The 25,709-nt window shown below is 38.9% G+C and overlaps 1 protein-coding gene across 1 annotated transcript in view; it reads left to right on the plus strand.

Moving 5' to 3' along the window:
- Nucleotides 1-25,709, plus strand: part of ugcg (UDP-glucose ceramide glucosyltransferase) — a 107,525-nt gene that overhangs the window by 61,256 nt on the left and 20,560 nt on the right. Inside the window, exon 3 of the mRNA XM_028804908.2 lies at nt 19,603-19,705. Within this exon, the coding sequence (XP_028660741.1) occupies nt 19,603-19,705 (103 nt within the window). The remainder of the gene's footprint in view (nt 1-19,602; nt 19,706-25,709) is intronic.

The following is a 25,709-nucleotide window of genomic DNA, read 5'->3' on the forward strand; positions in this document are numbered from 1 at the left end:
TGTTTCTTGACTGCTGAGAAGAGTTTCTCTCAACAAGTCACAAAGCTAAAATCTGACAAGGCTTTCAGAGGACTGACCAAAAGGGGGAAACAGATGTGCTACCATAGCTGACGGAGATGTAAACCTATACCCAAAATTATGAAAATTAGTATTACTGGGTGATGGTGCTAATATGTCTTCTAGTACAGAATCCTAAACCTTAATAAAAATAAAACCATAGTACAGTCAAACTTGGCGTGACTTTAGCTACTTTGAGCTTACACTAACAAAGATTGGCCACAAATCTCCTAATCATACATAACACACAACAAGCATTTGGGGTGCAAAGTTTGCAAAGGCACGCACACTTGGGTGCTTTAAATCAACAATGCCTTAAAAAATAATGCAATGAATAGTTTATATTAATAAATATACTTTCTAGGAAGTGCAGCATACAGAACAAAAGAAACGTGACCATAAATTACCTTAAAAAAAGACACTGTCCACTTGCAAGTAGTTTCTCAGGAACTCACATGATTGGTTGTTTCAAGCCTCTTGGAGAACTTGACACAGTTTCACTGCACTGACTTTGGCTGTCTTAATTGCTTCTGTCGCTGCAAGGAATTCCAGACTGGCTCGAAGATGGGGGCCATACCATCTGTTACAGGATTCCTTGTTCCCCCTTTCACTGCAGATAGTTAAAGATTTTGGCCATATGCTTAGGGTCGTTGTTATGCTGTAGAATGAAGCTGGGACCAATCAGACACCTCCCTGATGATACTGCATAATTAGTAAAAATCTGCCCATTTTTCTCAGCAGTGAGGGGGCCATCATTTTAGAGCAATTCACCAGCTCCATTTGTGGAAATGCAGCCAAAAATTCAGGTAGCGTCCACTGTGCCTCACTGCTGACTGCAGATATTTATTCATGTTCTGCTCTCCAGTCCCTTGATAGACGAGCAGCCTCCTGTTTGAGCCAAAAGTTTCAAATTTTGACTCATTAGTTCGCAACACCATCTGCCAATTCTGTGACCCCTGTTATATGTTATAGGTGATTAGTTTGGGTTTATTTCCACTTTGGAGGAATTGATTTTTGGTTGGAAAACTTCTATGAAGACCACTTCTGATAAGACTTGTTTAGACTATAGATGGGTATACCAGGGTTCCAGTGGTCTGGTTTCCAGCAGTTTCTGACAGTTCTGTGCTGATGGAGGGCTGGACAGTTTCCCATTTCAAAGGGAAGGAGGCTTGATGTAATTCTAATTTGCTGCTCTCAGATTCCATAGCCCATGACTGTGTTTGTGGTCCGTAACCTTGCCCATTTTTTTGTTGTCCTGCAGGTAGACTGTGCCAACATCAGTCTGCAGGAAGCAATTGTTAGCTGTGAAATTTTTTCTTGGGAGATGCACCATGATGATTCAGGATGACCACCTTGTGTCTTGTCGTTATGCTCACTTTTGCCATGGTGTTAGGATTTTCAGGTTAAACCGTTACATTTACCAAAAACTTGGTTGTTCCTTTCCCAGTTTTATGCCGTCTACACAGCTATTTCACTTTCAATGAACCACTTGGCTTCAACCCTCACATGGTGTCTTGACGTGTGCAGCTACTCACACTAAAGTAACAAAGTCACAGAAGAAATATGGTTACAATGCCAGTCCACCACAGGGCACAGCTGTATTCAATTTATGCCAATTTAAAATTAAAAATGTAACCTAATGAGTGTGGAAACCTGGAGAAAACCTACATTGACCCATTGTAAAAATACAAACTTCAAAAAGCTAGTCTATTCAACTTCATGTCTTCATAATTCACCAGAAGTTCACATCCTCTGATGTCATCAGTGCAACAATATTTAGGGCATTGTGTGTGATCCCGAATCACCAGAGATTTGCTATACTTGTTATCATTTCGTGTGGCGTTTCCTGGTTTATTCATTATGTGGTGTATTTCCCAGAATTTTTCAAAAAATATCCTGGAATACTCATGACTCTCTTAACTTGAATGCAGTATTTTATGCTGCAGGAAACTGCAATTAAACTCTGCTGGGGGAGCTGAAGAACTCTGTGAGCTGTTTAAGAACACTGAGCGAACAAGAAAAATTGAGAGCTCGCAGACAAAATGACAGGCCCAGGAAAAAGTGTCACAGAAATGAATGGCTGCCTTTTTCATTATCCACCACAGAACTACTAGGCTGGCATGACACAGTTTACAAAGCTGCCGGCACCATTCATGATTCTTAGTATGGTCCAACTTACCTCATTTTTCATGCCACCTGCTTTCTGCTGAGCAGGGATTTTGCAGCAGAATCTATTAAACTGATATGGAAAAATAAAACTTGTGAACCTCTAATGCCAAAGCAAAATAAGTTATTGTGGAAGTTCATGACTTTGTGTACATAGAATTTAATTTTATTACATAGAAGTAGTACTTCAGAGGGTACAGTAACACAGTCTGCTCCAACTCTGCTTTAAAACAGACAATCAATAGACATTGAGACACCTATGTAAGCAAAGCTTAATTTACTGTAATCACCATAGAACATCTGCAGGTTGTAGCCTATTAGTTGTTCCCAGAAGGCCCATTTGTAATATTCTGAAATTTCCTTTTTTCAGTTTTTGCTAACCTAAACCTTAAATTTAAACCTCTGGCAGTTTACCCCTTACCTTTTCACCATTTTACATCATTCATTGCATTTCAGTTGATTCAAATTGAAGAAAGTTCTCTGCATCGGTCTGTCATGGTGAAAAAGGAGCTGAGCCGCAAGGCGAAGCTCTCAATTTACCAGTCGATCTATGTTCCTACCCTCACCTATGGTCATGAACTATGGGTAGTGACCGAAAGAACGAGATCGCGAATACAAGCGGCTGAAATGAGTTTCCTCCGCAGGGTGTCTGGACTTTCCCTTAAAGATAGGGTGAGAAGCTCAGTCATCCGGGAGGGGCTCAGAGTAGAGCCGCTGCTCCTCCGCATCGAGAGGAGTCAGATGAGGTGGCTCGGGCATCTGATCAGAATGCCTCCTGGACGCCTCCCTGGTGAGGTGTTCCGGGCACGTCTAACCGGGAGGAGGCCCCAGGGAAGACCCAGGACACGCTGGAAGGACTATGTCTCTCGACTGGCCTGGGAACGCCTTGGGATTCTCCCGGAAGAGCTAGAAGAAGTGGCCGGGGAGAGGGAAGTCTGGGCATCTCTGCTCAAGCTGCTGCCCTCGCGACCCGACCTCGGATAAGCGGGAGACAATGGATGGATGGATGGAAAAATTGGAAAAACTGAGATGTTCTAAAACTTTTGACTGGTTGTGCGTGTGTGTATATATATTAGGTTTTTGAAAAATAAAAAATAGATATTTGTGCAGTGAAGTGCAGCTACCCACATTGCTTCGCCCTTCTTGCCAGGAAGCTGCATTAATGTACATCCTGTGGTGTGCACTGATTAGCTTTTTTAACTGCCTGGCTATATGCTGGATATATTTACAAATTATAGTATTAGCCAGTAATACTTTTATCCACTGTTTTTTGTATTGCATAAGAAGATTTTTTTTAAAAATAATACCATGTACCATTGAGTCCTATGTAAAGTACTTAGTATTTATACGCATCATAAAATGTGCTGTGAAAAATCGAGCTTGGCTGATTGATTCTCAGCTGGCATGGTGGTGCCAAGGCCTTACTGGCCCATTCAGTCTGTGTGCAGTTTACACTCTGCCCATGTCTGTGTGGGTTAACAATATAAACTGACATGACAGTAACTTTTCTATTTACATTAGACTTCACTAGAACAAAAACTCTTGTTATATACCAGATCACTAAAGATTATGTCAGTTCCTTACAATTTTATAGTTTTTATCTCTTTTTAGAAGTTAATAGGCAAGACTAACCTGGCCTAATATAAGTTGACAGTGAACAGTACAAGTAAGCATTAATGATTTGTTCCAGTTTTATGTTTAGTGGCTATAGCCTAGACCTGAACTTGAGCAATCGGATTCAGAAAATTGATGGATGAATGCATCCATACATGGCTAGTAGAATATAATGTAACACAGTACAATTAAAGTCTGGTTGTTTGTGCCAAGTATTTAAAAAAAATGGAGGCCGGGCTGTGTGGAACTGGAAATGGGAAGGAAAAAATCCACTCACACTTCCTTTGACTTTACCCTGCTTAATAATAGCTTTTTGTTTAAACCGAGTACCAGTTCAGTTTTGGTGAAAACATGCCAAAAAACATTGCAAAGTTGGCAGAGGTAATAATAAACAGCAACTATTTGAACTTTGGGCATTTGAACAATTTAGCAGTCTGTTTGTAAATGTGCAGTTTAAAATTCTTATGGTGCTGCCATATTTTTAATGATACCTGCAGATCTGGATGGATGCCATCTTTAACTCCTAATAGCCAAGTACACTTTAAATTATTTACTTCATCTTTGAGAGTTTCAGGCTTTAAGCCTACTATAAATATATATTTGTAGCTAGGATGATTTCAAGAAGTAATAAACCTTACAATTGATCAGCCAGGTCAGATTGATTTGCTGCAGTTTAATCTAAAGACTTAATAACATGAACACATTTTTTTTTCTTTAGCTGATACCCTTATCATTTATGTTTTACTCAGACAGATCTTTAAATCAAACTGATTGACAAATCACCAGTTGATTCCATTGCGGTTCCTTGATAAAATATTAGATATTTCCTATGTGTCCATATGTCTGTCTGCCAACTCTGTTAATACAAGGTTAGGCTCATTTGAGTTTGGAGGTTATCTCAGACCTAGGGCATGGACCAACCCCTTTGCAGGGCACAAATCGGTATAATCTCAGTATCTGTGAGTGTACCCAGTGAAGGGTCCACAAGACATGAGGCAGCCTGGAAACGTCATACATTGACTAGGCTGGAATTTGAGCCCCGTCCACTGTAACTGTTTGTAACTACTGCTCCTTAATGCCTCCACTCTCTAACATTCTTCTACTTCAGAGTAACACTTTGAGTCAGTTTAAGTGAAATGCGGAGCACTGTTGGAAGAAACCAGAAATCCGTACATATTCAGGGAGTTCCTGCCACACACCCTCATGAAGTCGATGAGTGCGTTTCCATGCATACACGTAACTGGGGTAAGGTGAGTTATCCGGTTAAGGCAGAAACCAGGTTGTTTAGATTCCATTTATGAAATGCTCCCTTTGAAAAACTCTCCGATGTTCTTAAACTGCGCAGAAAAAGATTGAAACATTATCAATTGCCGCAGTAAATCTAAAAACAAGCATGGAACCTGTGTCTACTGCTAATTGTGCTCTGAGCTTAGCAATGTAATTTTAGCTCATCAACATAAATTTGTTGATTTCTAAAATATTGAGACAGATTATTTAAACCAAGAGAAGGAATAATGTGTTCACTCGAGCATTCTACTGTTTTCTTCCCTTGGCTGCTGGATACATGTGTGAAGCAAACCTGCACAGGCTAACACAGCTCAACAGAAAAAAGCGTGGACTATAAAATCCTTAACTACAACCCGGTTATTGGATTACATGGCCACATAAAACCAGGTTACTGTACTCACAGAAAGATCTACACATATTAACCCAATTTCTCAGAGATCAATATCACTGTTTTTCTAACTAGAAGAAAAGCATACATGGCATTTTTTAAACTGGGTTTCTGTGAACAACCCAGTTATTAAAGGACATGTATTAAAAGAAATGTCCTCAGATTGTCCTTTGTATTTTATTCTGCAGTTTGGTTAGGGGGAAAAGGATTTACTAATCAAATGTTTTAAAGTAAATTAAGTTGAAGTTGAGCAGTTGAAATGTAATTGCTTTTTATTAGTTATCCTGTGCTTTTAGAGTCTACCTCCTCTCAGATGTCATGAAAGTTCAAATGGAGGTGCTGCCTGAAAAGGGTTTCCTGTTGTCAGCAATTCATTTACTTTGCCTCAGCCTACTCAAAGTACAGTGCATTTTGAGGCATGTATTATACAGGGTTGATAATCATAATAATTTATGCTGCTCTTAGACTCCAAAGCTGACTCTTAGACTTTTTCTGTTGGTAATAAACTTAACATAACAGCATTGTTTCCATTTTTCTGTGTTGTTCTCGAAGGAATATGTTTTTTCCTTGGGCATATTATTAAAGACGTTTACTTTGGAAGAGAATTGAACTTTGCTTTTGGAAAAAAAAAATGCTTACCATTTATTCAAAGCAGGAAAAAACTCCTAACTGCTAATTGTTGTAGGTACAGATTGATTACTAGATGTTCTGTGATGGTGCCCTTTTATAGTAAGTTCTTTTATAAAGAACTTTATAGAATGTCTACATTTTAAGCCCTATATATCACCTTTCTTTGAGAACCTTCCATGTTGAAATCATTTTACCAATCTACTTGTTACTTGCAGGCTCGCACAAACATATTACTGTTATATTGTTTAGAAAATTGTGAACATCCAATCCTTTTTTTGTATGGTGATTACCATACAGCTGTAGAGTCCTTGGCACACTGACTCTTTCTATGCACGTGCAAGTTTTTCTCCAGCTAATTTGGTCTTAGTCGAGGTAATTAATAATCATTGTAAATTATCAAAAGTGTGGGTGTATGAATGTGCCCTGTACAGTGTTGATTCCTGCCATACATCAGCTGGGTCCTGCCAAGTCCCCATGACCCTAAACTGAATTAAGTGTGTGTGATTATGGATGGATGGAGATTCATTATGTGCACCACCACAAAGCTAAACTATTTAGTATTGCTTATTGTGTGTCTCTCATAGACTGCATGCTTATGAAATAGTAACTGACAGCATTTTACACTGTCAGATTGTTACCTTTCTTGTGCTATATAAATGTAATGAATTATTATTATTATTATTATTGTATAATATCTTCCATGCTAAAAAATATTTTACAAAGCAATCAGCATGCTTTATATTGTGAGCACTGTCAAATTAGCTGGTAGTCCTTATATGAGAACATTTCAGGGTTGGGTAATCTTGTAATTGGTTGTATCCAGTTTCTGTAGCAGTTGTCTGTTTTTAATTAATACAGTATTCATAGTACCTTTTCCATATGTAGAGTCATTTACAGTATGTGGTATTTTTCACAGTGAGCATTGTCACAAAGGACTCCACAAAGCTTTCCATTGGGTTGGAGTGGTGGAGGTTTTGTGTAAATGGATGGCTGATAATTGTATTTTCTGTGGAATGGCCAACGGATAGACAAATCTCGTTAGACCTTTCAAGTTTTCTATAGGCACTTGCTTGAACAAATAACAATGACAGGAGAACACGAGAGTGTGGCAACCCTATGTGTTCCTGTCCAGCAGGCTCAGTTAGGAAGTGTAACTGATTTGAGGTTTGATCAGCTTGATAAGGGGGAAATAAACAACCATTCGGCTTTTTTTTATTTGCCACTTTAAGTGGCAGCACATTTCTGCTTGCTTTTGTGAATCTGTCATTTTTTGAATGCCATTTTTATTTTTTTTATGCAATATTGTAAGGAATTTTCTTTCATATTGCTACTTATGTTAGTGGGTGGATGAGATGATTTTGAAAACAGTTAAGTTGTTTTAAATCCTTTAACCCATTTGAACTATCTTTTATGTTTCATCAGCCGCTTGGGTCATTCGTCTCATACCATCATGAGTCAATAAAGTGACAGTTTTTAAGTCAGTTGTCCAGAGTCGCTGCAGGGGATTTCCACCATGGCGGCATGCTACACCAGCGAATCCTGCAGTCTGTCTGTTGCCCTTCTTATTGGTGGAAAGTGATGGCAGCACTTGTGTAGCATTCCTTCTGAGTCCTACCAAAGGGTATTATTTTTTAGTTAATTGAATTCAGTTTCTGGATTTTCAAGCCATTCTGCAACCACAAGTGATGCTGTAAGTTTTGGCAGGTGGCATAAAATCCTGTTTTTATTTACAATTTAAAGTCACTTCCTCAGACCTGCTTAATCCAGTTATCAGTTGCAAAGGGTCAGAGGCAATACTGACAGTAATTGGCACCAGTCCCATTACAGTTCCCATTGATGAATCACTCATACTGGGTGAGTTTGTAATTGTCACTTAACCCAACCTTAATGTCTTTAGGGATGTGGGAAAAAGCGTGGAGTACACAGACACAGGAAGAACATGTAGACATAGCTCCAGCATGAACCTGGCATGGGATTTGTGAGACAGCATCTCTGCCCACAGAAACACCATGTATATATACTATGTGTACAAATACACATACAGTTAAAGAGTTCATTGTGAATATATGTTCTAATACTTACATGGCCTATGTTGTGCTTTTTCCTAAGGTACCTTGAAATGATAAAGTAATTAAAAAAATTATCCGATCTAATATCAAAAACCTTCGTGAAAACCTTTTTTTGGATGAAAACAATTTTCAGATATTTCTGAAACACAAAACACATTAAGATGAGTATTCAACAGATATGACTCTTTTTTTCTCTCTAATAAATCCCAAAGGTAGCTAAATATGAAAGTCAAAATGAAAACCTCAGGGTGTTTCGGTTTAGTACAGTGATAACTGGCTAGATAGCAAGTCGCTGTGTAAAATCAAGTGATTCAGCTGAAATGAATCTTGCAGTGTGGTGCCTCCAGGTTTCAGTTGATCCAGCCAGACAGAGGTGCCTGAAGGACACAGTAATGGACAGCGTACATACGGTGCCACATATGCAGGTGTAACTGATACTCTCTATCAGTTTTTACAGTGGACTGCTAAACAATTCTGAATGGATCATCTCAAATGAGGAGCCTCCCAAGTGTTCTTGTATTCTGGTAATCGTTTTAAGTGAGCAGTTTTGAGACCGGACTCAAGGAGGCCAGTATGGCCAAGAGTGGCTGACTCTCATTCATAGTTCACTCATTTTTCTTCAATTGTTAAATAGTTAAAGTGAACAGGTATTCAGGTCTGCAAATCTTCTGAAAGTAGGCAAGTTAAAAACAATGAACTAAATTATTAATAATTCAGTGATGGAGTAAGTTAAGGTGAGGGGATTATACATTGCATGTCAAACAGCTTTTCTAAACTTCTCAGGGTTTTGTTCATTTACTCTTATCAGCTTTTCCACTATCACATCCTCCAGCCCCTTTTTGTTCAACTGACTCCCCATGGTCTTCACACCATTTACATTGCTGTTCTTTGTCCATATTATTCAAAGACTTTCACTCCCTGCCATGTCTTCATCCTCTGTTCTTGTTTTCACTTCTTGGAGTAATGTGCAGGACACACTTGTGAAGTCATTCCATCAGTTATAATGTTTAACTTCAGTAATGCAATTGTTTGTTTTTACTTGCCAACTTATTTATTCCTTACTCACGTCAAGCCCCCGTTTACGATATTTATCATTTTACATTTCCTCTTTCTTGGTTTTTATCCAGTTCCCTCCTTTTTTATTCTAAACATTAATTTTTCCTTGGATGGTTTTTCTAGTGCAGATACCCTACCCCTTATGCCTGGACCTTATGCCACACTTCTTAGGATGTTACGCAGCCTGAACTGACACATCTTCCAACTTGGCAAAGCTTCATACAACCTCAGTCAGTTAGTCTAACCTGCTTGATCCTGAACAGGGTTGTGGGGGGTGTTGGAGTCTATTCCAGCCAGCATAGGACACAAGGCAGGAACAAACCCTGGAGAGGACACAGGGTGAGCGAAGCAAGCAGGGGGCAAAGCCCCTTCGTCCTTTAAATGTATATTTTTTGTGGTATGTTTGACCTCATTTTTAGTTTTTTTTATTCTGAATCAAAGTTACATTTTGAGATGGATATGAAACAAATATGTAGGATCTAGTATTGATTTCTCATTTTTTGATTGGTGTCTTATTCACTGTAGTTATTACTTTGAACAGAATACATACAATGTATTTTAATTACTGGTACTAGTCCACTATACTTGTAAATGTTTTGTAACCTACCATGTTGTTCTGTTAACTTTCCCACTATATATTTTCAAAAATATATTCATTCATTTATGTTGACTTTTTTTAAAGCCAATTGGCACATCTCATATGTACAATTCTTTGAACATCAAGTTAAGTTTTTTTGTTAATTAAGCTTCACATTGCTTGAGACCTGAAGTTAAACTCTGGTCCCATGCTTGCTTTGGTTACTTGTTGTCAGGTCAGTAAATATTTAGTGCAGCTACAATTGTAGTGCTGGTTATATGCAGTGTGACATGACATGAGCTGAGCAGAATTAATGATAAATCATTAATTCAAAATCTAAGTAATGTTTGCAATTGAAGGGATTTTTTGAGTGTTGCTTTTTCATTTATTTTGCAGATCATTACTGTATTTTACAAGACATTTCTCCACTACTATGTCCATTTTTACCACAGAACATTAAAGAGGAATGCACATTTGTCTGATCAAACACCATATTTATGTCCTCATAAAATGCGTAGCCTTTTTCTTTTTGCTGCAGATATTGTGCTTTGCAAGGCAGATGTATGTTATATTGTTTGAAGTGCATTGCTTTTCCACTTGCAGCCAGTGTTGGTAGTACATTTGGATGGCACTGGTTATGTGTTTTTTTGCCTTTCCTCATCCATCTTCACACTATGTATTGATGAATAAATATTTGTAGGAGGTCTTAGTCCATTAGGTAAATGATTATTACCTTGTAGACATTGATGAAGTTCCAGCAGTCATTGTTGCCATCCTTGAAAGTATTGAAGAAAGAGGGGAACACAGCATACTAGGTCTTCTTTGTTACCTTCTTTGCTTGACTTTGGCATGCAGTTGGCAACCATAATTTGGTCTTGATAGTTAAAAAGGGCAAAGAAGAAGAGAGTTGGTTAGGGAAGTAATTAGACTTCTTAGAATCATTTAGGAGTGTACCTGTTTATCTCACACTCTTCTGCTTGTATATTCATTTTTAAAAACAGCTCTGTTTATTTCTCACATTTGATTAAACTGGACTGCAGACTTGTGTTAATAACAGATACGTCAAGATGACTCAACAATGAGATCTTACCCCAAATGCGTGTCCATTTGCTATAGATTTGTATTCTTCACAGCTCAAGCATTTACATAGTATTTCCATACACTACATAGTATGAGATGAGTTTATCGTAATAAAATTAAGTTTGTGGTCCTTGCTGAAGCTACATTATTTCTTTCTTCTTTCCTTCCTTGCTGTTCCATCAAGAAATAAATAGTTTTATTGTGCCAGAAGTGTGTTTCTTTATGTTCTTCACAGCTAGTGAAATGCAGGCTGTACTAGATTTAACTTACTTGGTGTCACTCAGCCTGACTAAGACTATCATTTTTTATCTCCTGAAGTTCAGAGTTGTGTTGCTAGTGGGCTTTGAGTCACTGCCTTGGTAAACAATGAAGTTCTGGCCTCTTAGTCAGGGGACATTTTCTTGCACATTTACAGACTGAATATTTCTGTTTACTTCTAAAGTTATCCTCCTGCTTCAGTAATTTACCACATCTATATTACTAAACCACAGTTAATTTATGCACGGCGGATGCACCAAAGCGCATGCGCACTGCGACGCAGCGCCCCAGAGTCAAACGCAGCGGCTTCGCTTTAGTTCAAACGCAGCGGCTTCGCTTTAGTTCAAATAGGGTTATTGAATTAAATGGAAACTTTACCATGCCTACGACCTGTGAACTAAACCTGAGGTAAAGCGTGCACGCCAGGTTCTACAGCCGCCCGGACGCGACCGCCCACACCACCGCATATATGACGACACAGCCATAGCCCCAGAGTCAAACGCAGTGGCTTCCCAGAGTCAGTAGGTGGCGCCCACGACCTGTGAACTAAACCTGAGGTAAAGCGTGCACGCCAGGTTCTACAGCCGCCCGGACGCGACCGCCCACACCACCACATATACGACGACACAGCCATAGCCCCAGAGTCAAACGCAGTGGCTTCCCAGAGTCAGTAGGTGGCGCCCACACAACACAACCTGTACACTACACTTGCTCTAATCCACTGTGCCAGTAATATAGATCACATAACGGTCACAGACTCAAACCCAGCGGCTTCCCAGACTAAGTGGCTGGCACACGAACACCACAACCTGTAAACTAAACTTGCTGTGCTCCACTCTGCCAGCAGTCGGTGTCAGCAAAGGCAACGGAATCATGTCTCCACAAAACAAAACCGCCTTAGTACAGATATGCTTCTTTAATTAAATGACATTTCCCCAGACGCACCCACCCTCCATGATATGTCATCCATCCAAATATCGGACGGAACAGAGACTGATTGCCATTCTAGGATTTACGATTCTCTAGAGAATCGCGGGTTTACTTGTGTCTTTTATAATATCGAGTGACACACTACCAGTGGCTCAATGAATAATCAAACCTTGATGTTGAATCCTGATGAACACTCTGCAATGTCCCACAAATAGTGATGTGCTTTCTTACTCTATATGTTCATTTTGCTACCACTTCGGTCAAGTTTTATCTTCATCTCCTCTGTAAATATCTGGCCTGATGTACACTTTGTGACTTTGTTGCTAACTAGAAGGTGGCACTTTATCACATGGCTGTTTAAATCTTCAGTGAATTATTGATTGTGATAACTTCACCCCTGGTGCCCTGAGTATTATTCTGTCATTTGACTGCATTTATTTTAATACTAAAAATTAATAATTCTTTTCATTTATATAGCACTTTTCTCACTACTCAAAGCGCTTTTCATAGTGAGGGGGGACCCACTTCAACTACCACTAATGGGTAGTATCCACCTGGGTGATGCGACAGCAGCCATTTTTTGCGCCAGTACACTCCCCACACATTAGCTGCTAGGTAGTGAAGTGGTGAGACAGAGAGAGACAATTAGAGACAGGGCCAGAATAACTAAGCCAAGGGGTGCAATTTAGTCTGGACTTCGGGGTATACACTACTCTTTATGTGAAGGATGTCCAGGGACCTTTTATGACCACAGAGAGTCAGGATCTCTGTTTTATGTCTAAGGTGAAGGACGGCACCATTTTTATAGCACAGTGTCCCCATCACTGCACAGAGGCACTAGGATCCACACACAGACCACAGGGTAAGTACCCCCATTGCTGGCTTCACCAACACCTCTTCCAGCAGCAGTCCAAGCTTTTCCTAGATGGTCTCCCATCCAAGTACTGGCTGGCCCAAACATGCTTAGCTTCAGGTGGATGACCTCTTCTGAAGTGCATGTTGTATGGCTGCAGGCGCAGTTGTTGTCAAATTCCTTAGTTCTCCTGATTGTTTAGGAGTCCTGAGGCCCTAATTACTTTCTTTTTTTCCCCCAAAGGAATTTGAAGTATTGATTTTTCCTCAGCTCAGTTTCTACACTATAGTTCTTTCTGAGTTCTTATTTTCTTACTTGCTTGGGCTAAACCTTGTATCCATTACAGTATAATCTTTCACAGTCCTGACATGAAGCTTGGAACATATATATTTGTTTGTAGACATTTGTTGTGTGTTATATTCATGCTTTGACCCACCACGTTCTTTTCCCTCACTCAGTATGGCTGTATGCTTTCCTTATCCCATCATTGACTATTCCAAAACTCTCTTGCAGCTGATGGGACCATTATTCCTTCCTTGTTTCAGGCTGACATTTGACATTGCTTTCAGCGTGGTTGTCTCTAACCTACTTGTGTCTCTACTTGTTTTTAAAGTACTTGCCCAACAAAAATAAAATATGCTGTCTTGAGTATAGAAAGTCGAAGATAAATGGGTTAGGACCACTAAAAATGCAGCAAGGCCGAGACCACACCAATAGTTTTTACATTCACACATTAAGCTGACACCTTTATCCAAGACGACTTACAACATTTGAGGTAACAATTGGTTACATTTCATTCTTGAATGGAAACACCAGCAGGTCAAGTGACTTGCTCATGGTTGCACTGTGTCCGTAGTAGAATTTGAAGCTGCAACCTCAGGGCTTAAAGTCCAAAGCCTTAGCCACTATATCATGTGATCAAGCTGAGTTTATATAGAGACATATACTCAGGTGCACATGCACTGATTGTTATGTGTTATATTCATACAGGAAGGAAACCATGAAAAACCTTGCCCACATGAAAAAAAAAGTCAAATCGTTAATTATATTTTTTGAGTTAAATTGAATTAATGGAAACTCCAGAATGAAGAAAGCTAAAATTAAAAATCCAAAAGAAATAAAAGATCCCTAAATAATGTATTCATAGGCAAAGAAGTACAAAATATCAATGGAAATAAAATATACAGTATATATAAATATATATATATAAGACCAATTTCAAAGCAGAGTCCAAGCAATACAAAGCCAAAAATACTATATTCTAAGAAATTCTAAATGTAAAGATCAGACATTACAAAATTAACAGAAGAAGTAACATGAAAAGGAACAGCAAGCAGAGCCAAAGCTAAGTAATGCCACTGCAAAGATACAGGGGCTACCTGAAGCCTATACAGTCCAAAGGCTGAACTGAAAACCTGATTATAGTACCAGAGGCCAGTTTACTAATCAGTGGTCTTGACCCTCAAACTTCAAACACCATATTAACAAAAGTAAAAAGAGCAAATAGTTCAAACTAACAAAGGGAAAAAATCACAGAATTATCAATTGCAAAACAGTTAACAGAAATAAAACCCAAACAGCAATTTAGGAGCAGAAAAAGACACACAATTTAAGAGAAATTAAAAGCAAACCCCCATGATAAGAACCTCATTAAATCATGATTCTAGCATAATGCTCGCAGCTATAAATACTCATGAAGTCCATATGCACATCTGCTCTGAGCTGTCACTAGATAATGGGACATGTCCATAGAATTGCAAGGGTCCATGGGCCCACAAGGAGGTGTTTGAATTTTGGGAATATTGTTGAAATTGGTGTCAGCTTGCGCCACTACACTTGTAGACGTGTTCAGTGATTGGGTCCACTTTTATAGGATTGTAAGGAACTGCAGGTTTACACACTTCTCTTTTTAAGGGAAGTTTATTAATAATTTAAAAACTGGGTCAGCAGAGAAGGCGTAGTATAATTTTGGTCATCTGAGCTCTGACATGTACGGATGTGCCTCAAAAAGCAGGATATTTTGAGACTAGATTAGATCCATGATGAGTGATTGGGTGTGTGGAGTCTCATAAACAAGTGCTTGTATCTGATGCTGACAGTTCCAGAATGCCTCATTCAAGAGCCTTGTCCCCAAATTCTGTGCCGCCTTCTGTTACTGCTTATTAATTTTGGATAGATAAGCTGTTCTTAATGGAGAAAAGAAGACAGATTGTATCTTTGACTCACTGCTTTACAATTGTGCATTAAATATCACAGAAGCCTTTAAAATTAGACCAAATGAACCTTGGTGAAATGATACTGTGAGTGTGAACTTATAATTAAGGTTGTGGAATTTGAAGTACACAGATGTTAGTTCAACTCTCAGCATTTACTTGGTGCTAAGCCCTCACTTGACACTTAATCTGCTATTGTTTACACTGTGGAGACATGGAAACAGTTATCTTCACTACATGGCTTACACTTCTATTTCACAGTTCCAGAGACAGAGGTTTAAGTTCTGTCTTGGGTTCTTCCTGTACAGAGTTTTCTGTGTTTTCCCAGCATCTGCATGGATTTATTTCTGGTACTCTGGCTTCTTCCCAAATTCGAAGACATCAATGTTACAATAATAAGTTAGTCAGGTCTGGTGTGAGCGAATGTGCCTGTGATATAGTGGTTACCTGACCAGTAGTGTTTCCTGCCTATGACTAATACTGCCAGGATAGGCACTGATTCCTAGCCAAGCTGGACTGGAAACATATGGATAACTGTTGCTCCTTTGGTATTTTATTCTCTGTAAAAAGATTCCATCAAAAATGCACAGATCAGTCACAACATTAAAAACACCTGTCTAATATTATGTAGGTCCCACTCGTGCCAGCAAAACAGTTCTGATCCATGAAGGCATGGACTCCACAAAACCTCTGAAGGTGTCCAGTGGCATCTACCACTGAGATGTTAACAGCAGATCCTTTCAGCCCTGTACATGGCAAAGTGGGGCCTCCATGAATTGCACTTGTTTTTCCAGCACATCTCACAGATGCTTGATTGGACTGAGATCTGGAGAATTTGGAGGCCAAGTCAACACCTTCAACTCTTTGCCATGTTCCTCAATCCATTCCTAAACAATTTTTGCAGTGTGGCAGATCACATTATCTATCCCCACTTTCATAAGGGAATACTGCTGCCATAAAAAGGTGTATGTGGTCTTCCAGAATCATTAGGTATGTATTAAAGTAACATACACATGAATGCCAGGACCTACAGTTTCCCAGCAGAACATTGCCCAGAGCATCACACTGCCTCTGCCAGCTTGCCTTCTTCCCAAAGTGCATTCTGCTACCATCTTTCACCAAGTAAATGATACACACGCATTCAACCATCCATATGATCTAAAAGAAAATGTGATTCACCCGACCAGACCACCTTCTCTTGCTCCATGGTTCCAGTTCAGATGCTCACTTGTCCATTTTAGTCGCTTTTGGCAATGGACAAAGGTCAGCATGGCCACTCTGACAAGCCTGCAGCTATGCAGCCCCCTTCACTGCAAGTTGCATTGCACTGTGTGCCCTGACACCTTTCTGTCATAGCCAGCATTAAATTTTTCAACAATTTTGCTACAATAGCTCTTATGTAGGTTCGGACCACATGTGCTGTCCTTTGCATCGTGCTCGTATCAATGAGCCTGGGGCACCCAAAACCCTGTTGCTTGTTCATCACTTGTCTTTCCTTGGGCCACTTTTGGTAGGTACTAACTACTGCAATGCTGGAAACACCCCAGAAGACATGTAGTTTTGGAGATGCCGTGACCAGTCTGTAGCCATCACATTTTGGTCTTAGTCAAAGTCGCTCACATCCTTATGCTTGCCCATTGTTCCTGCTTCCAACACATTGTCTTCAAGAATTGAATGTTCACTTGCTGCCTAATATATCACAGCCTTTGACAGGTGGCCCTGTAATGAGATAATCAATGTTACTCACTTCATCTGTCAATGATTGCAATGTTTTTTACTGGTCGGCCTAAGTGACTCATTCAGAACAAGTCCCTTTGCCATTTTTTTATTTCAGCTGAAAAGCATATAAGTCACTATTATTGGCGAGTCACCTTAAATAAAAAACGTCAGCTAAAATATAAATGTTAATTCATAAGTCACTATCAGCAACCCTTCACCTCCAGTCTTGTAAAACCAGGTAATTGTATCTGTTAATATTAACACTCTTGCTCTTTTAATATTCAACAACATGCAACTTGGACCTCCTCCAGTGTACTGGGGTCATGCTTTCAGCCCATTATGGAAAAAGTTTAATGTTATCCACACTAAATCTAGAAAACATTCTAGTAAATCACAGAGGAGGCTAGCTGTCGTGATCTGATGCCCCTTTTCCTTTAGCTTGTTGTGGCAGTTTGGATTTTATCCTACTTTTATGAATGAGACCATAGAAAACATTAAGAGCAGCATGCAGGCCAAGTGAACTGACTGATTTGCTACCAGCTCAGAAGCTTTCATTAACTCCAGTCATTGACAGGAAAGCAAAATCAGAGAAGCTGGCATTTTGTTTCAACTGTTAGCATGCTTTGTTGTAAGTGCTATTTTTAGAATAGAGGAAAGAAGAAATTGCCTGTTTCTTGTAACCACAGTCTGCCCACTTCTCGTGTCATAAGCAGACATTTCTATAAGCAGCGACCTTCTGTCCCTATGATAGCTAGGCAGCAGTGCCAGGATAATGCTGCGGGTTGCTTTGTAACTGCTTCCTGATTTGTAGTTCCCAGCGGAGGGAAACAACAATTGCACACTGTGTGTAGAACTTTTTATAGAATGGTTTTTCTGATGTCATACGTCTTCTGTTTAAAAAGCACTATGGCATTCAGTAAAATCATTCATCGTTGGTAACCAGCTATGGTTTTTGATGACAGATCTCAAGCTTTTTTTAGGTTTTAACTAGTAATAATTACAACCAGCCTTTCATTTTTATTATATGGTTAATCTAGTTCCAGGTCACAGTGGGGCAGTAGAAGCATCTTAGAAGCACTGCACACAAGAACCGAAACAACCCTTGAAAGGAGGTGTCAGTCCATTACAGACTCACTCACGTTATGCCCGTATAGAATCGCCATATTATTAATTAAATGTAAAAGTTCTCTGACAACACAAATACTTAGGTTTTGAGTTACAGGATTCTCAACCCAAACTAACGCAATCTATTAAAGCATTTCTGGTAAAAGGATTTAGCTTTGGGTGAAGTACATTTTCTATGCTTCACCTAATACAGTATCTCTAATACATCAGAGTAACTGCTGCTGCTGACTTCCTCTTTTGTTCCACCCACTCTTACTTCCCTTGTCTTCCCACAATGCCCTCAATGTTTGTTTAAATTAATGCTGCCCAGCAACATTTTGCACTTTTCTGCATATTTCCTCCAGTTATATGTGTACGCTCTAGGGAGAGCTCTGCTTGTGGAGGCTCTGTTGAAAAATAAGAGCAATGTGTTATAACAGTTAGTTAGATGTGATCATTATTCATATCAATAAGCCTTGTTTAAAAAAAAAAAAGGAAACATTGTTATCACAGTCTGATGTCAAGTCAGCAGTTTATAACGAAAAAATCTAACTAGAAGATCGTGCAGTTAACTATCTTTGTTCTGTGGTCATTTTCATCTAGTAGCAAATTCAAGATTCACATTTATAAATGGCAAGAAAACATCATTGGGGACAAGCAGTCAGTCCGATTGACAAAAGTAATTTTATCATAAATGTCCTAAGAAGTGAAGGATGCCAAAAATGGATGGGGTTTGACCTAGTGACCTGGTGGTCTTCGGTGAATTTAAGATCATTTATCGGTTTAAACATGTTTCCTCTGCATGTGCTGCTGTGATTTTTCTGGAGTATTTATTTGGTAATATTTTTGTAAATAAATGCATGCATTTTGCAGGTTGTGAACATACAACAACACGAGTGAATTATGTGACATGAGTAGTGTCAATTTTATATTTGATGTTGTAATATTGTTTGCGGTTGCCTTGTAGACACCTGTTGTATTAGAAACTTTTATTATCTCCATCCTTCATACTAACCTGATGTTAAAAAAATTTTCTCACCCATCACTACAAACAACACGGAGTAAGTAATATAAAAAAATACCATATTCATTCCTTCCTTCAAGTTGTTTTGTTATTCAAATGGTACCGAGTGTGTGTGCAGAACACACCCAGGATTTCTAGTTGTCACATACCCAGTGACATTTAATGTTAACCAGTATATAATAAATATTTATGGCTGTTCTTTTTTTTGTCTTCAGTACTGTGCAATATATATTGGAAGAATTTCCTTTAAATCTTCAGCAGGTCATGGTTTTACTGTATTTTATTATTTATTTTAGTGGAAGGCCATATATATAAAGCAAAATATTATTATTATTATAAAATTTCATTCGCATAATAAATTGTTGTTCTATCAGACTTGTTATGTGAGCCAGTTGTATTATGAATTCAGACTTGTAGTCTCCTTGTTGAGCATACTGTATTTCTGATATAATCTCTGTTATTGTACTAGTTTATTTGAATTTCCACAGAAGAATGTTTACAGGCATTCTCTGAAATGTGGTACATTTAGTTTAGTATTCATGAGCTCTTGCTGTATTCCCTTTTCTCTCTCTTTCAGTTTGAGGTGCTCCTTTGTGTTCAAGACCACGATGACCCTGCCATTGATGTCTGTAAAAAGCTGCTGGGCAAATACCCAAATGTAGATGCCAGATTATTTATAGGTAAAAAAAGAACCCTCTTGACTTTCTGTGCACTTACATACTAGTTTATATGTGTGATTTTCAAAGTTTTTACATTTTATTTCATTTGTTGGATGTTTAATGATGGTTAGAAATGAAGGTTTCAGTGTTCTCATGTACTCACTTACTTTATTTGCTATGTTTTGTCACTGTTCTCCCACCCTGTTTTATTGCTAGCTCTGTGTAGATTGCTGGATAATAACTAAAACAAACATTACATAAATCAAAACATTTTAGCTAAAGCAAGGAGACAGTAACCTCCAAAGTTCCTGAATTTCAAATAAATTCATCAGTTTCTTTAGGAGTCGGGCCTTTTTTATTCCCATTTAAATTTATTTTTGACTGTTTTAGTCTGGTTTATAGTCCTTTTAAGTGTAATAGAGCACCATATTTTAACAGAGGCTGCCTGTGTAAGCTTGACAATTAACAGCAGCTTGAATTTGGGCAAAAATGATACATTTGTTGTGAAGAAATAAAAGCAGCAGTGCAACTGATAGCTTACTTTCTTAACAAAGCCTAGTCTTAATTTGAAATAGTTGATAATGCAATCTGGAAGGACAAATGTTGTAAAAAACATAATGTAAGGGAAATGTGAACTTCTCAGTGAGACAATTTAGAGATACCCTTGTTACTCACCGTCACAGGTTTGTGATGTAATGGCTGACCTTTTACCTCAATTTGATACATAAAATAATGACAAGAGGAATATGATTAGTTAGCAGCAGTGCCATTTCATGTAGTTTTTGGAATGATATAATACATGATTAGTTAATTTCCTGTGTTTTCTTTTAAAAATTTAGATAATTGTTGCAAGAACCACAATAAGAAATAGAAAGTGCAGCCATATAACTCCTGTTCTTCAGTCTTTACATTGGTTTCCAGTTAATTTTAGAGCTGATTTTGACATCATTCTTCTCACTAGACCACAGTTGCTTATCTGAAGGTATCCATTCATTCACACTCGAACATACATTATGATGTCAAGCTTCTTTATTGATAAAACAATCGCTTTTAGCTACAGAGTCCAAAAGCTGAGGAGTAAACTGCGGCCTTGTATAAGAGACACCCCATCCATTGAATTACTTCAATTAGGTGTACTGCGATCAGCTGCACTTATTGCAACTCTCATTGTTAGTCATTTGCACAAAAATAATAGCATGACAATCATGAAATGTTACTGAGCCTCCTATTCTCGTTGTCTTGTTGTTATTCTGTTTGGGATTGCCAAGCTGCCACTCTTGTCCAGTGGCAGTCGAGTCTTTGGAAACCAAGGGTAAAAGAAATAAATGTTGTTAGACTTAATACAATGCCAAGCAGTGGGTCAGCAGCTAGAGGCTTTTGGCCTCAAGAACTGTGAAAGTTAAAAATAACTGGGGGTTCCCTGTAGGTTAATATTAGAACATAAGAAAAATATTGATAAGAACATGCCATTTAGTCCAACAAAGCTCACCAATCCTATCCACTTAATTTTTTTCAGAATAACATCAAGTCAAATTATTTTGAAAAATACTGCCATCTGGAGTTTTGTTTTCTTCTTCTGCTTTGTTAACTGGACAAATCTCAATTATAATCTGATTAGATTTATACTTTAATGATTGGTTTATTGTCTGCGTGGGTTTCCTCCGGGTACTCCGGTTTCCTCCCACAGTCCAAAGACATGCAGGTTAGTTGCATTGGTGATTCTAAATTGTCCCTAGTGTGTGTCCTCACAGGTGGCGCAGTGTTAGTGCTGCTGCTTTGCAGTAAGGAGACTGTGGAAGATTGTAGGTTTGCTTCCCGGTTCCTCCCTGTGTGGATAGCGCTTTGAGTACTGAGAAAAGCGCTATATAAATGTAATGAATTATTATTATTATATTACTTGGTGTGTGTGTGTGAGAGTGCGCGCCCTGCCCGGGGTATGTTTCCTGCCTTGTGCCCTGTGTTGGCTGGGATTGGCTCCAGCAGACCCATGACCCTGTAGTTAGGATATAGCGGGTTGGATAATGGATGGATGGATGATTGGTTTATGTTAATCAAATTAAAATTGCTTAGTTTTACTGTGTGTGCAACCTAATTGTTGTATTCATGTATGTAAACGGTTTAATTCCGCCTGTCAGATCTGAAAACCTTTGCAGATGCACCAAGTCTGTATACTCGGCGTTATACAAAACTAATGTAATTGTTTTTTTTTAATGTTGATTAAACTAGAAAATCATTGTGATTAAACTAGAAAATCAAAAGCAAACCTTGCATTGCTTCCAAAATGTCTACCAATATAAATGGTAACTCTGTAAATTCCCTTTGCACTAAATTAGTCACTTTAATCACATTTAATATTTTTTTAGTTTAATTTATTTCTGTATAGCACTCTTCAACGAGTACAGGCTCAGAACACTTACAGTACTGATATTTACAACAGAAAAGCAAAAGTTCATCTGAAAGTAAACATAAATGGAATCATTCCAATATATAAAGTCCTGTTAACTTAAAAGCTGAGATAGTTAAGAGCAGAGAAAAGGAAAACCAAAACTGCAGATGTGCAGAGAAAGCATGACAAGCATAAGCATAAGTTTAAATGAATTCTTTGAACACCTAGATCTTTCCCCTTGTTGGTGGATGAATGTCATTTAACACAGCCATAGCACTTCAGAAAAGTTCTGGCTGCACATGTGGTGCTGTGCAAGGCTAATGAGAATGTAAATTTTTATTTTTGTGTCTTTTCTGCTGTTGACATATTATAAATCAGTTAATGTGTTATTTTTCTCAACCTACATGACTATGGTCAAAGTGGTTTACAATCATTTAGCTTGTTAACTCTTTTGCCTGGTCAGTATGACATTTACTGGCCTTTTTTCATTTTATATATAAATTTAAAAGTAACCAACATGTCCTTTGCAGGCTGGTGAACTTGAAGCATGCTGGATGTTACTATTTTCTTTTCTTTCACTCCTTCCATGCAGAGGCACATCTTGTTGAAGCTGACATATGAACTAAACCCTCCTGTCAACTTATATTAACAAAACCATGTTTTATTAAGCGCCGCTCACATGGGCAACAAGGAACAAGAAAAGGAGGCTTATGTATTTTAAATATTAAGCTGTCCACAACTTCTAAACAAGGTGCTTTTGGTTTTTCACATCCTGTCCGGGCTGATAATCAGAACAATTGGGGTCATGGAAAATGCAGAGCCTAAAATGCTGAGTTACTGATATTTAGGAACCTGTGTTTGTTAGCTTGTTTATGGTGTTTATTTTTGTGTTTGCACAAACCATTTAGGAATGGTTATGTAATACATAAAATAATTCCATCAAACCTGTTTAAACCAAATAAGGGTGTTTCGGGTCAGGCCTGCTCTATCTTGGCAGCTCTGGGCTCAAGGCAAGGCACCATCCCTGCAGGACCCACTCGTTCAAACTTCTGTAGTGATTCTTGTTTTTGAATTTCTTTTTCTCACATACAAGCTGCTGATTAAAAACACATCTGTTAACTTGTTGCTTTCCTTCTAACTACATAAAATGAAACGTGTCTCTGCTACATTAGTTAACTGTAACATTTCTACAGCGTGGCAGAAAGTAACATTGCCGAAAGGAGAATAAATGTCACCAGTATGTTTAGCAAAATTACTTCCAAGATAAGTCCCCGGGCACCTCCTGGCACACAATGTTCTCTCTTGAGATCAGGTGGATAGGCCAGTGTTTATTGTCTATGGGTGAGGCTCATACACTCAAGCTGAGGAACGAGTAACACAGGCTGCGATGGGCTGAGGCGGCCTGCTTCAAGCCCACAAAACATTTTGCTGACTTTTTCCACTTATCGAGCTCGCTCTTTCTTTCTCCGTCCAGGCTTTGTCATTCTTCCTGCACCGCAGACTTACGTGCTTCACAGTATTGGTTAACCTGCATCTTACTTAGCCAACTTGCATACTAACTTTTCAAAATTGCACCAGTCTTATCAGCTGGTTACAGCTTATAGAAAAAATTTAAATCTCAAAGATATGCACTATCAAAAAAATAAATAGGTGTGCCTAGGTTATACCTTTTGCTCATAAAAAAATAATTGTTAACTGTAACTCAAATATGGAATTACCCATTCTACAAAACTTTCAATTGACATCTGTGAATTGCATATATGCAATTCAATGTAGAACTTGTGGCCTCATATACATTGGAGAAACGAAAAATTCGTTGAAAGCACTGTTTATTCAACACCTTAGATTAATTAAAAACCAGAGTAGAGAAACAGCATTGTATGAACATTTTACTAATCAAACCATATTCCACAAATATATGGTTTGGAACACACTTCTTTTTGGAATAAGACAATGAGACTAAGAAAAGAAAAAGATTGGATTGAGGCATTTGGACATCTTTTATCCACATGGTCTAAATGAGAGATAAATAAAAAAAATGTTTTATTTTCTAGTATTTCAAAATAATCGAATTACCAAAATTAAAATTAGTTTCTGATGAATTGGGTCTGTGTCCCAGAGGTTAGCCGTAAGGCACGGTCCCTTACCCTAACCCTAACTGCAGAGCCATCAGAGAGCATCAGAGTTGGATAGGCGACCCTCCTATATCTGTATTTGTGTGTGGTGGGGGGAGGGGTACATATATATATTTATTTATATTTATATATTTAATCTATATATATTTATTTATATATATATATATATATATATAATTTTTTTGAGCAGTATATATATATATATATATATATATATATAAAGGAACACTTTAAAAAAAAAAAAAAAAAAACATCAGATATAGACTGGGTAATGTGTTAGGAATGAAAGGATGCCGCATCATTTGATGGAATTGAAAATTATCAACCTACAAAGGGCTGAATTCCCCTGAAAATCAAAGTGAAAAAATAATGTGGTAGGTTATTTCATTTTGCCGAAATTTCATTGCAGCAACTCCAAATCGTACTCAGTAGTTTGTATGGCCCCTACGTACTTGTATGCATGCCTGACAATGTCCGAATGAGACGACGGATGGTGTCCTGGGGGATCTCCTCCCAGATCTGGACCAGGGCATTACTGAGCTCCTGGACAGTCTGAGGGGCATCCTGGCGGCATCAGATTGACCGAAACATAATGTCCAAGAGGTGTTCTATTGGATTTAGGTCAGGCGAGTGAGCATGGGGGCCTGTCAATGGTATCAGTTCCTTCATCCTCCAGGAACTGCCTGCATACTCTCACCACATGAGGCCAGGCATTGTCATGCACCAGGAGGTATCCAGGACCCACTGCACCAGCATAGGGTCTGACAATGGGTCCAAGGATTTCATCCTGATACCTAATTGCAGTCAAGGTGCCGTTGTCTAGCCTGTGGAGGTCTGTGTGTCCCTCTATGGATATGCCTCCCCAGACCATCACTGACCCACCACCAAACCGGTCATGCTGAACAATGTTACAGGCAGCATAACGTTCTCCACGGCTCCTCCAGACCCTTTCACGTCTGACACATTTCCTCAGGGTGTACCTGCTCTTATCTGTGAAAAGCACAGGGCACCAGTGGTGGACCTGCCAATTCTGGTATTCTATGGCAAATGCCAATCGAGCTCCACGGTGCCGGGCAGTGAGCATAGGGCCCACTAGAGGACGTCTGGCCCTCAGGCCACCCTCATGAAGTCTGTTTCTGATTGTTTGGTCAGAGACATTCACACCAGTGGCCTGCTGGACATCAGTTTGTAGGGCTCTGGCAGTGCTCATCCTGTTCCTCCTTGCCCAAAGGAGCAGATACCAGTCAGTCCTGCTGATGGGTTAAGGACCTTCTACGGCCCTGTCCAGCTCTCCTAGAGTTACTGCCTGTCTCCTGGAATCTCCTCCATGCCCTTGAAACTGTGCTGGGAGACACAGCAAACCTTCTGGCAATGGCACATATTGATGTGCCACCATGGAGAAGTTGGACTACCTGTGCCACCTCTCGCCTCATGCTACCAGTGACACTGACCGTAGCCAACTGCAAAACTAGTGAAAAAACAGTCAGAAAAGATGAGGAGGGAA

The sequence above is a fragment of the Erpetoichthys calabaricus genome, chromosome 7, assembly GCF_900747795.2.
Source record: "Erpetoichthys calabaricus chromosome 7, fErpCal1.3, whole genome shotgun sequence".
Taxonomy (NCBI): Eukaryota; Metazoa; Chordata; class Cladistia; order Polypteriformes; family Polypteridae; genus Erpetoichthys; species Erpetoichthys calabaricus.